At 42.9% G+C, this 12,508-nt stretch overlaps 1 protein-coding gene across 1 annotated transcript in view; it reads right to left on the minus strand.

The window, feature by feature from the left end:
- KCNU1 (potassium calcium-activated channel subfamily U member 1) overlaps nucleotides 1-5,945 on the minus strand; it is a 143,480-nt gene extending 137,535 nt beyond the window's left edge. Inside the window, exons 1-2 of the mRNA XM_005698822.2 lie at nucleotides 5,757-5,945; nucleotides 2,008-2,124 (exon numbers count right to left, since the gene is read on the minus strand). Coding sequence (XP_005698879.1) covers nucleotides 2,008-2,124; nucleotides 5,757-5,945 — 306 coding nt within the window. The remainder of the gene's footprint in view (nucleotides 1-2,007; nucleotides 2,125-5,756) is intronic.

Below are 12,508 nucleotides of genomic sequence, written 5' to 3' on the forward strand. Positions count from 1 at the left end.
AAGACTCTTGCCTGCATTTTTCACCATGTCGAGAATATATGCTTTGCGTGTAGTTGCAAACAACAAATATTTGTGGAAAGACGGAAGAAAGGAAATCACAAAGGAAGGATGGGTGGGAGGAAGGAGCCATCCCCCCCGCACCCCATCCTTTCATACACACTTGCTTGGAACCCTCACAGAGACTCTCAATTCTGTCTTTCAGTGCCAGACTATTCTGCTTTCTATTGTTCCAACTATTTAATCATAAACTGTGTCAGATCAAAAGAACAATTTTTCCACCATTAAATAATTAATATATATTGGCATGTACTCAACGCTTATTCCTTCCCACCCACTCTCTATATGATATAGGTGTTAAGTTCTCTTTTGCCTCATGCCAATCACCTTGACTGCTTTAGTCCCAACATGGTCCACATGTAATCTGACATGATTTGAACCCTTGGCGAGAGCCTAACCAACAAATCCCTGATAAAAGTTTAAAAAAGAACCAGAAAATCCTTCTCTAACAGGTCTTGGGGATAAGGATTTCAAAAAAGAGACCAAAACTCTAGGAGGAAAAAAAAAATAATAGGGAGGCACATTCTCAGATGATTCAGTATTCACTGCAGAGTTCATCGACGCAATTTTACTTGTGTACTTTAAGTTTTAAAAGCTAGTTAGATCTGAATTAAGTAACATTGAGTTTTCTAGAAAAGAACGATGTATGAATCACAAAAGACGGTGGTCGTTGGTTGGTTCCCACACAGCTCCTTCCACCGTGTTACCACGCGATGGCAGCACACCCTCACATTACAGATTCTGATTTTGAATGTTTCACATCACACAGTACTACTGAAATGATGATCAGGGTGATATTCATTTACAGGGCGTCTGCTATTTCCAGACAATGGGGTATAAACGTTCCCCCCGCAACATGGTCTTTTTCTCTCAAGGAGCCCATGGAGCAGTGGGGGGAGACAGGCTTACGCACAGATAATTTTAAGAACAGTAGAAATGATAGAAACCTAGAGATGGGGACTCTTAGCTTAATACAGTGGTTGCGGTTTAGTCGCTTAGTTGTGTCTGACTCTTTGCGACCCCTGGACTGTAGCCTTGACCAAGCTCCTCTGTCCATAGGATTTTCCAGGCAAGAATACTGGAATGGGTTGCCATTTCCTTTTCCAGGGGATTTTCCTGACCCAGGAATTGAACCCAGGTCTCCTGCACTGCAGGCAGAGTCTTTACCAAGAGAGCTAGGGAGATAAGGTAAAATTTCCCTGATGAGATGATGCCTGGATTGAATTTAATGCATCAGAGTTTACCTGGATGAAAACAGGAAGTAAATGATAAATAGAGGCAAAAAAAGACTAGCTTTTTAAAATTTATTTTTAATTGGAGGATAATAGCTATACAATGTTGTGTTGGTTTCTGCTGCACAACAACATTAATCAGCTATAAGCATACATACATCCCCTCCCTCTTCAGCCTCCCTCCAAGTCACCCCTCCATCCCACCCTCCTGGTCATCACAGAGCACCCTTTGTGCTAGACAGCAGCTTCCCCACTAGCTATGTGTTACATATGGTAGTGTATATATGTCAACACTGAAGGAAGCTATTAGCATCAAAGGAGGGGGAAATACCTGTCCCTTACAGAGCAGAGAATCCACTACAAACCAACATTATTTGAGCGTCAGCTATATGCCCGGCATCCATCTACACTACAAAGAGAACAAACCATCTACGTACAAGGTTAACAGAATGCACACAATGTTTGCCCTAATCAAGTTTTTCTTCTGGGGGATAGACTGACAACAAATAGAAAATACAATGCCAAGTGATTCTCTTCACTCCAAAGGAAAAAGCAAGCAGAATCGTAAGTTGGAGACCGTAGACGCAGGGAGACAGCTGTTAGGAGGTAGTGATGTTTTGGGAAAGGCTGCCAGGGAACAGCAGACGCCTTTGCGTGGATCATGCATCACAGTCGTGGCTAAAGTCTTTCAGCAAGTGGCCACTGGGAACGTACTCACCAATACCTGTCCCACGAAAGTCTGTGCCGAGAGCAGCATTTCTATACGATCCCGAAAGTGGCCCTGGAAGGTGAGACTTCTTGAATGCTTACGTCTCATGTTACCTGAATTAAATTCCTAGAAGCAAGAGAAAGAAATGGAGAGTGGGTCTCAGAGGAGGTCATGGGTTTCATGTGTGGTTGATGGCGTCTCCTGCTGTGACATCAGCCAGAACTTCTCCACCTTGTCCCACCCCAGGAACCTTAAGTCCCCTCTTCCATGTTTCACAGGATGAATCTGACTTGGTTTGCATTTTACTGCTCTTCCGCAGTAGTTTCTTCCCGAACCCTTCAGCCTTTGCCATGTCTGTCTCACACCCTTCACACCGACTCTGTCGTAATGATCAGGGTTGGGAGAAGCAAGCTTCTTTCTGCTCTGGGAATAAGTGTCTTATCCTTTTCCATCAAGATACATGGACAAAGGACAAAGATTACAAGTGGATTTCTAGGTGGGTAGTTAAGTATCTGTTTTGTTTTGTTTTGTTTTTTAGCAAGAAAGAAGAGGGAAATGTTTAGCCATTTTATGTTGATTTTAATTCCTTATCTGGTATCCTGTCCTGTTGAAACTATGATCCTTCCTCATGTTTATAAAATGCCTTTACTTATTATACAATCTTTGGGTTCCACCTCTGCGGATTCAACCAACATCAGATGGAAAATAGTTGGAAAAACAATTCCAGAAAGTTCCAGAAGACAAAGCTTGAATTTGCGGGGTGTTGGCCTCTAGTTACACAGCATTTACATTGTATTTGTTATTATAACTCATCTGGAAATGATTTGAAGTGTACTGGAGACATGCACAAAGAATATGCAAGTACTATGCCCTTTTATATAAGGGACTTGAGCACCCTCAGATTTGGGTATGGGGGGGGGGATGTCCTGCAACCAAACTGTTGCTGAAACCAAGGGATGACTGTATTTGAAATTTATAATAATCTTATGAGGTAGACAAAGTAAGTCTGATTGAATCCATTTTATACTGAAGGAAACTGAGGTACAGCAAAATTAAATGACATACTCGTGGGCAGGCAATGAAAACAGGCTGGAGGCTGAATTCGCCTCTGGGTCTGTTAGTCTTGAGCTAGTCCAAAAAAAGACACAAGTGAATGGGCATTGATCTCACCATGTAGACTAAGACCTCTGACTTTTAGAAAAGCTCATTTCATGTGGAGCCAGGCTCTTGAAATGATATAATTCCTCTATCTATATTTTATGAATGGTAAGAAGTCTCATTAAATGACTATTTGATAGAGTTCATATCTCCATCAACGATTGCCTCTAATACCTATGACTCATCCTGTGCATTCCTGGGAAGTTATCTGGGCATCAATTTTTTTTTTTAAGATATTCAATGGCATGAATATGGAACACTCATTTGAATTCCATTATAAAATCGAGGTGCCTTCTGTGGGAAAACAAATTGGCCCTAAGATATAATAAAATCGTACTTATGAATGTAGTAAATCTTTTAAAATGCACATTTAAGGAGAAAATTATGACTCTCCAAATAACTTTTTTTTAAAACAACTTTCCACAGTACCTAGCTTTGTAGCATTTTTGCATTAGGCCAACATTCCCAAAGGCTTAGAGGAAAATACAACACTCTCAATTCAATTAGATCTAACAAATTATTAAGAAGTCATTCAATTGTTATCAAACTCTCTCCTCAGGATTTAAAAGAACCACACAGTCTGTCGGTTGCTAAGACCCCACTGATTAACATTTTGCATCTTCTTCCTATCTGAAGTGAAAGGTACCTCTGGACTGGAAGGCAGACATAGATTATATCCAAAGAAAGACATGAAAAATACAGCAAATGTTTGTGGACAAATGGGTTCTCAAATTTTTGTAAACCACAGAAAAATGAACATAACGGGGGAGAAGATACACTTCTGGAAGCAGAAATCTAAGGAGACTAAATAATTCTACCAATTCAGTTGTGCACTAAAAAAAAAACTAAAGATAGAAGGCAGGTTCACTATATCCACTACCCGTTTGTGCATCCCAGTAGTATCACTAAGCAGTCAGAACCCCAGGATTCTTTTTTCAGTTGTAATGCCACTGCTTGTTGTCTTTAATCTAGAAATAATTAGTAATAGCATTGGGGCTTCCCTGGGAACTCAGTGGTAAAGAATCTGCCCGCAATGCAGGAGACGGGCAAAACTCAGGTTCAATCTCTGGATGGGGAAGATCCCCTTGAGGAGGAAATGGCAACCCACCCCAGTATTCTTGCCAGGAAAACCCATGGACAGAGGAGTCTGGGTAGACTGCAAGTCCATAAGGTCACCAAGAGTCGAACATGACTGAGCACACAGCAAGCTCATTTAGCAAAAAACAAACAAACAAACAAACAAACAAAAAAAAACTATAGACTTCCATATTGGACACTTCTCAAATGCAGACACCTGAATTTCATGTAATGACATTGCCAATGCCCTGAAAAAATTACCTAGTTATAAATTCTTTTATGTTAGTGTTTAGCATCAAGAGTCAGTGCTTCAAGGAACTGTTCAGGATTAATTGCAAAACACAGTTGAAATGTGTTTTGTTTTGGAAATGAGAGAAATGAAGCTGGGGAAAAATAACAGAGCATTCAACCACTGGTACTGGAATAGCCATTATGTAGCATTTGAGTGTTTCTATTCCTGTAAGCCAGCTTCCCTGATGGCTCCGTGGCAAAGAATCCGCCTGCCAATGCAGGAGACAAGGGTTTGATCCCTGGTTTGGGAGGATTACCGGAGAAGGAAATGGCAACCTAACCTGGTATACTTGCTTGAAAAATCCCTATGAACAGAGGAGCCTAGCGGGCTCCATGGGGTTGCAAGGAGTTGGACAAGGCTTAGTGACTGAAGAAGAACAGCAACAGTCTCTTAAGCAGAGTTTTCCCTGGATAAGATACCATGGCTCTTTACCATTATCATTTTCCAGTGGTTATTCAACAGCCCCCACCCTTGCAAAGCTTGTTTGGGCATGAAAAAGTGTCTCTGCATTTGCGGCTGGATGACACGTGCAACGTGTGCATGGGTTTCTGTGGGTGCGTGTGTACAGCTTCCTGAGTTGTTTTAACATGTATAAAAGGCAGTGTACACTTCTGAGCACCTGAACCTCTTGCACGAACGATCCGGAAAAGTGAGGTTGACCCTGGTGTCTCTTCTGCCTCCCTCGTGGTACCTAACACGACTGTCATTTTAAAATTCGAAATAGGAGCATAGACAGAGTGCTGTACGTGCTTAGTTGCTCGGTCGTGTCTGACTTTTTGTGACCCCATGACCTGTAGCCCCCCAGGCTCCTCTGTCTGTGAAATTCTCCAAGCCAGAATACTGGAGTGAGTAGCCATTCCTTCCTCCAGGGGAATCTTCCCAACCCAGGGATCGAACCCAGTTCTCCAGCATTGAAGTCAGATTCTTTACCTTCTGAGCCACCAGAAACTCAGTCTTAGTAGATGTTTTTTCAAATCAGTGACCTCTATTTCCAGAGCTAACATTCAGCATCACCCACATTGCTTCTCCCAGAGGTGGGAGAGGAGGCCTGGCCGTGTAGCTGTGCCCTTTGGAATGACGGCCTGGCGTCCTGCCCCCGAGCAGGGTGGACACATTTCTAAGTAACTCCACCACAGCTCTTAGCCCAGGAAAACTGGGTGATGCCTTTGTGGTCTTCTAAACACAAACACAAGCCAAACCTGTCTCTGATCTTTGTAACAGGGGAACTGACCAGGAAAATTCCCTTGCTCTTTTTCCATTTGTTAAAACTCCTCCTGATGAACCTGGATATGAATAAGACGAGGAATCCACAGAAGAAGATTACAGTGGAGGAAAGAATAAACACCGCCTGGATCTCAGTTGTACAAGATAACTTCCCTGTGCCTTCCTCAAGATCATCCTTTGTCTTGATTAGAAACATCTTGAGACAGAACTGTCTGGTGGCCTCCTCTGTGATGTCATGATCACACGGTAACGATTCCAGGAATTAGAGTTTAGCGTGTCAGGGTCCTAACCCCCTTGTGCAGCAACAGTGAAGGAGTCCAGTAACCAATGAGGTGCCGACTCACAGGATGCAACTGAATGAATAGCGGAAGGTCCAGGACGTGGGTCCTCGGAAGACCAGAATTCTAGACGGGATGCTGTTACTGACTTTCTCCATGACCTTGAGAAAGCTGCATCCTTTGTGGCCATGGTCAAGGGGCCATCTATCTGGCTTGTGCAAGCAACTTTAAGAGAGCTTCTTTTTTGACTGAGATGACCTTGAATCGTGCGTGAGTCCACAGGCTGACTCTTCTCCTGAGCGATACCACAGTCTCAGTAACCTCAGAGGGACGGATGAGAGGAGGACTTCAGGATTTTTGTGTATCCTCTCAGTCAGAAAGGCAGAGTATAGGAGTTGCAGGAGGCAACTTTGTGAGGGGGAGCACTGGTTGATTGCTTTTGAGCTCAGGAACCCATTCCCCCCATCTCTTCTTTTATGTGACTCTCTCCTTTCTTGCTTTTATCCCTGCCCTGTCAGCAAACCCTTTGGTCCAGTAGAGGTAAAGTTCAAAATAAGAGCAATAGCTTTTATTTCCTCTGGTGTTTTCAAAGGTGTAAGAAATGTCATGCCTTTCGATGTGCACAGGTAGTGGGCAAAATGTCAGTGCCCGGCGGAGGGGCTAGTTCCCCCAATTATTGTGAAGATGACTCTTCTTCATGCTGTTGTCTGTCCTTTGGGGTCTGCCTTGACTCGGCTACCTGTGGCAAATGATAGTGATAGCTTTTCCTAGAAAGGCTACCACGGGCAGATTTCCTTCCTTTCAGTTTGCCTATGATTTTCACAAAAGGCTGTCATTAAGCTCGTTGGCTAGCAGAGGGCAGCATGATAAAGAACTCTGTTCTAGGAATCCAAATCTCTGAGCTCCAAACACAGTCCTTCTGTTAAGTTACTATGTGGGGTCTTCCAAGTCACTTACTTTTTAACAGTCTTACTAAGATAATACAGACTTGATGGCATCTTTAAGAACTCAATAAGGTAGTGGGATCGTATTGTGAAAAGCACAAAACAATACAAGAAAAGGTACGCTTAGCTAGTAGAGTTCTTGTTATGAATGGCATTGATTCTAACGAAAAGGAGGAAACAGATAAAGAAAGGAAGGGAAGGGGGAAGGAAAGGAACGAGGGGAGAAGGAAGGAAGGGACCAAAGGAGGAAGGATTTTGTTCATATCACACACTCACACTATATGCCTATAGATATGTGGAAAATAAGATCACAGTTTCCAAGTCGAAGTTCATTCACCTTGTTGACTTAGTCTGGTTAAGCTGTCATCAGCAATGATATTTTTCCACTTCCTGACGTCTGCCATTTAATATTGTCAAAGTACTACCTGTCTTCTGAAAGAAGTGCTATCAGCCGAGTGTGTATATGCACAGGGCACGGTAGTGGTGTGTGTGTGTGTGTGTGTACCCAGTGGCATGGTGTGTGCGTCTGTGTGTATGTGCCTCCTAGCACGCATGTTGAGCAGATACTATATTCCAAGAACTGGAAGCACGACGGAGAATAAAAAAGACTAGTTCATCCCTTCCCAGGGGATCCAGCTGTCAAAGGAAAACAGTTACAATTAGAAACTGACCACGTGTCGGGGGAAGAAGTCAAGTATGTAGAAGGAGGGCCCTCACCCAGCTGAGGCTCCCCAGATGTGCTCAGGAGGCTGTCTTGAGTATGCCGATTGTGTTTGAACCTGGGGTCTGAAACGGGGGAAGCTACCTAGGCCCAGAGCCTCTGTGGGCTTGGGGGAGCTGGACAAACGCTGTGAGGCTGGGGGTCTCTCGTAGGTGAAGGTGGAAGGGAAATGGCACTTCTGCACAGGCTGGTTGGCTGGAAAGCAGTGGCCCAAGGGAAGGCTGGGGATGTCAGGAGGGAAACCTCGTGTTCCAGTTTTCGATTAAAAAAAAAAAAAAAAAACAAAACTTCATCTTGGGACTTTCATGGAGGTCCAGTGGTTAAGAATCCATCCCAGGGCACACGAGCTGAGTGCCTGGCTTGGAAAGAGTACCCCTGCTGCGAAGCAACTCAGCCTGTGTAGCGCAGTTACTAGCCCACGGACTGTAACTGCTGAAGCCCGTGTGCCTAGACTCCGCACTCCGCGACAAGAGAAGCCACCACAAGGAGAAGCCTGCACATCACAACTCGAGAAAGCCTGCGAGCAGCAATGAAGATCCAAATCAGCCAAAAATAAATAAATCAAGCGAAAACTTTATCTTAAGAGGAAACGGTTGAAGGATTTTTAAGAAGAGAGTTAAGTGAGAGAATGCCGGTCATAAAAGGACGGTCTTGGCTTCCACGCAGACAAAGCACTGGTCCAGAGAAGAGGTCAGTCCAGGCAAGATGCTGGGTGGAGACAAGTGGGCAGGGGTGAGTCAACGGAGTCCAGAGAGTCAGATCTGCAGGCGGAATGAGGGCGTGGCCACGTCCAGGCTGACCCCGCCCTCTGCCTGGTACTTCCGGGTGGTCCATGGGGGACCTTTCACTGCTATGCCTTTAAGATCGCACTTAAGAAATGAAGACTCTGTTACTGATTAACTTTTTTTTTTTCAGTTCAGATGAATTTTTTAACATGCCAGTGATTTCATTAGAAAAATAGCTTCACTTTGTACACATCTCTGTAATTTACCTCTGGGCACTCAAATATTCTGGAAAAATTATACTTTATAATGAGATTGAATAAATGTTTCATTTAAAAAATTTGCTCTCTTCAAGAAACATGCATCTGAGAAAGTAAGAACTTCATTTTTTAAGTGTAGGGTGCAACACTCATGAACGTGTGTGTGCGTGTGTGTGCCTATGCTTTTAATGCTTCTGAAAATAACAAATAATATTGCAAAATTATCTTTTATGCCCTAAAAGCATCCATCCCAGTTAATGATTCAACCCTCCCTTCCACTTTGACAAGCAGGGGTTTATTTTATACCCCCAGCTACATCCACAGCAACGGTCAAACACACTGGTCAAGACGCATTAGGCCTCAGTTTAGGCAGCTAGTCAATGACAAAACCAGGTCTAAAGTCGAAGATGGTTTCAGCTCCACAGGACACTCACTCCACAGAAGAAGCTATTTCTGAGATAGGCATCTTCTTGTTGACTTAATACATCCATCACTTTGGAAATGCTACACTGTCTCTCAAGATGTTTCCGAGAAGCTATTTTAGTCACCAAATCTTTAGCTTTCACCTTTTTCAATTTTCATTTTTGGTTTAATTCCTCTCTGTAAATTTGCATGGAATAGGCAAGATAGTAGATGAATCAATTTTAAGGAAAGCTTTCTTTTGAGGAAGATTTAATCCATATTGTATTTACATCTCTGAGCTATTGAAACCCACCCTTTAAAAAAGACATTGCACTTTTTTCCTTTTCTCTGGTGTTCCCCATTTATTCTAAGTGGACAGAGCACAGAAGATGGTCCACTGTGGTAGGGATTTTAGCCCAACAGAATGCCCATTCTATTTTTGGTGAGCATATGTTTTCAGGAATTATTGGCTTTTTTATTATATATTTCATAAACAATGTACTTGTATTTAAAATCCAGACAGAAACTTCCAGTTTTGTCTTTTGTTGAATTTGTGGGTTTAGTTCTAAAGTGGACGTCTTTCCATGGGCTTCTAATGCACCTCCAATCCTAACCATTGCCTCAGTAAAGTGAGGAGGCTGTTCTGGTGTTTGAGATTCTACCAGCTTTGACACATTGGTGAAGTCGCTCAGTTGTGTCCGACTCTTTGTGACCCCGTGGACTGTAACCTACTAGGCTTCTCCATCCATGGGATTCTCCAGGCAAGAATACTGGAGTGGATTTCCATTTCCTTCTCCAGGGGATCTTCCTGACCCAGGGATCGAACCTGGGTCGCCCACATTGGTGGCAGATGCTTTAACCTCTGAGCCACCAGGGAAGCCCTTTGATACATTATGAATCTTTAATTCTGTAAACCCAGATTTGTTCTCTAATAGATTGTAAACATCTTTCCATATTCCACTCTCTGACCTCATTTCCCATATGGATTCTTTTTTCAAAATGAACGAGAAACTCATATAAGGCAATATCAAAGAAACCCAAACAGCCCAATTAAAAATGGGCAGAGAATCTGAATAGATTTTTTTGTCCAAAAGAGACTTACAGATGGCCAACAGATACATGAAAAGATGCTCAACATCACTAATTACCAGGAAAACGCAAGTCAAAACCACAGTGAGATATCACCTCACACCTGTCAGAATGGCTGTCATCAAAAAGAAATTGCAAGGGACTACCCAGGCAGTCCTCCCCAGCAGGGCTTCCCAGGGGGCTCAGACAGTAAAGCCTCTGCCTGCAATGCGGGAGACTCGAGTTCGGTCCCTGGGTTGGGAAGATCCCCTGGAGAAGGCAATGGCAATCCACTCCAGCACTCTTGCCTGGAAAATCCCATGGATGGAAGAGCCTGATAGGCTACAAGGCTACAGTCCATGGGATCGCGAAGAGTCGGACACGACTGAGCGACTTCACATTCACTCCCAGGCAGTCCAGTGGTTAAGACTTCACCTTCCAATGCAGGGGGCACAGCTTCGATTCCTGGTTGGGGAGCTAAGATCCAACATGCCTCACGGCCAAAAAACCTAAACAGAAGCAATGTTGTAACAAATTCAATTAAAAAGTTTAAAGATGGTCCACATAAAAATATCTTCAAAAAAAAAAAAAAAGGAAAAGAGAGAAGTAGCAAGGAGAAAAAGAAACCCTCATGCACTGTTGCTGGGGATGCAGGTTGGTTCAGTCATTATGGAAAACTGTATGGAGATTTCTCAAAAAATTGAAAATAGAACTATCATATGGTCCAGCGATTCTGCTCCTCACTATTGATCCAAATAAAACACACTATATCAAAAAAGTACATACAAGCTTACGTTCATTGCAGTATTGTTCACGGTAGCCACAATATGGAAGCATCCTAAGTGCCCATCAGTAGACAAATGGATAAAGAGGAAGTGGTGAAGGGGATGAGAAATAGGCGAGGGACATTAAGAGGTACAAAATTCCAGATGCAGAAAACAAATGAGCCACAGGTTCAAAATGTACAAAATTAAAAACAAATGAGCAAGACGTAAGAAGCGTCATTTCTGAGTGACGTTTTTATTGAAAGGGTATCTCCTTTGATAAGTTAACTTGGAACACAATTTTATTTCTTTTCAGGTCTCAAGGAATTACTTTTCTTCACAGAGGAAATAGTTACCTAAGCCATAATCTCTGATTCCATCTCTAAATCCAGAACCTTGTTCCCTGGGCTATTTGATTAGAAAGATGCTGTTTTGGGAGAGAGGCCATCTCTTCCTATCTCTCTGCCTGGTCTCCCATCGCTTCTCACTAATTTGCTCTCTCAGCAGACTGATACTTCATTTGGGGGTATTTACAAACTGTAAACATGGGTCAAATACATGGGGTAGGTAGGTTTACTTGGGTGAACTGCTAGGTTCAAAGTAAAGAATTTCCACAATATCTTTAAATTTCTGATTTTTTATTTCCGATTATTGTACTAGACATTTGGAGAATGGTCCTCATAAATCCCAGTACAAGTAGAACAAAAGTGTTGAGCCATGAGCCTTCCCTGCTTGGCCAGTAGATGGAAGTATTTCATAAGGAAATAGACAAAAGCAGGGTTTTGGTTGGTGGTTCTGGTTTTGTTGTTTTTAAGAGGATGGACAAAGATGCGGATTTGGTCCGTCTGGTCAAAGCTATGGTTTTTCCAGTGATCATGTATGGCTGGGAGAGTTGGACCATAAAGAAAGCTGAGCGCTGAAGAATTGATGCTTTTGAACTGTGGTGTTGGAAAAGACTTCTGAGAGTCCCTTGGACTGCAAGATCCAACCAGTCAATCCTAAAGGAAATCAGTCCTGACTATTCATTGAAAGGACTGATGCTGAAGCTGAAACTACAATACTTTGGCTACCTGATGCGAAGAGCTGATTCACTGGAAAAGACCCTGATGCTGAGAAAGACTGAAGGCAGGAGAAGAAGGGGATGACAGAGGATGAGACGGTTGGGATGGCATCCCCGACTTGATGGACATGAGTTTGAACAAGCTCTGGGAGTTGGTGATGGACAGGGAAGCCCGTGCTATATAGTCCATAGGGTCGCAAAGAGTCAGATACGACTGAGCGGCTGAACTGAAGAAGATGGAAGACTTGTCCCAGGAAAGAAGTAGAAAGGAGAAATGAAAAATAGAAGCTCAGAGACAAGTTCTATAAAGCACAGAGCTTCTAAATGGACTAAAAACCCATTTTCTGTTGAGGTTTTCTCTATCCTCTGTGACTCTGTCCCTTTTGAAATAATAGAAGGATAAATTAAACAGTTCATAACTCTGGAGTTTTGTTTCTTTTTTCATACAATCTCTATGGATTCTTGAGAGTCTGAAAAAAATCTTTTCAGGACAGTGAACAATGCAATCAGCCTCTCCAGCAATCAGGCCAGCTGAACATG

Source organism: Capra hircus, chromosome 27 (assembly GCF_001704415.2).
Source record: "Capra hircus breed San Clemente chromosome 27, ASM170441v1, whole genome shotgun sequence".
In the NCBI taxonomy this organism is placed as follows: Eukaryota; Metazoa; Chordata; class Mammalia; order Artiodactyla; family Bovidae; genus Capra; species Capra hircus.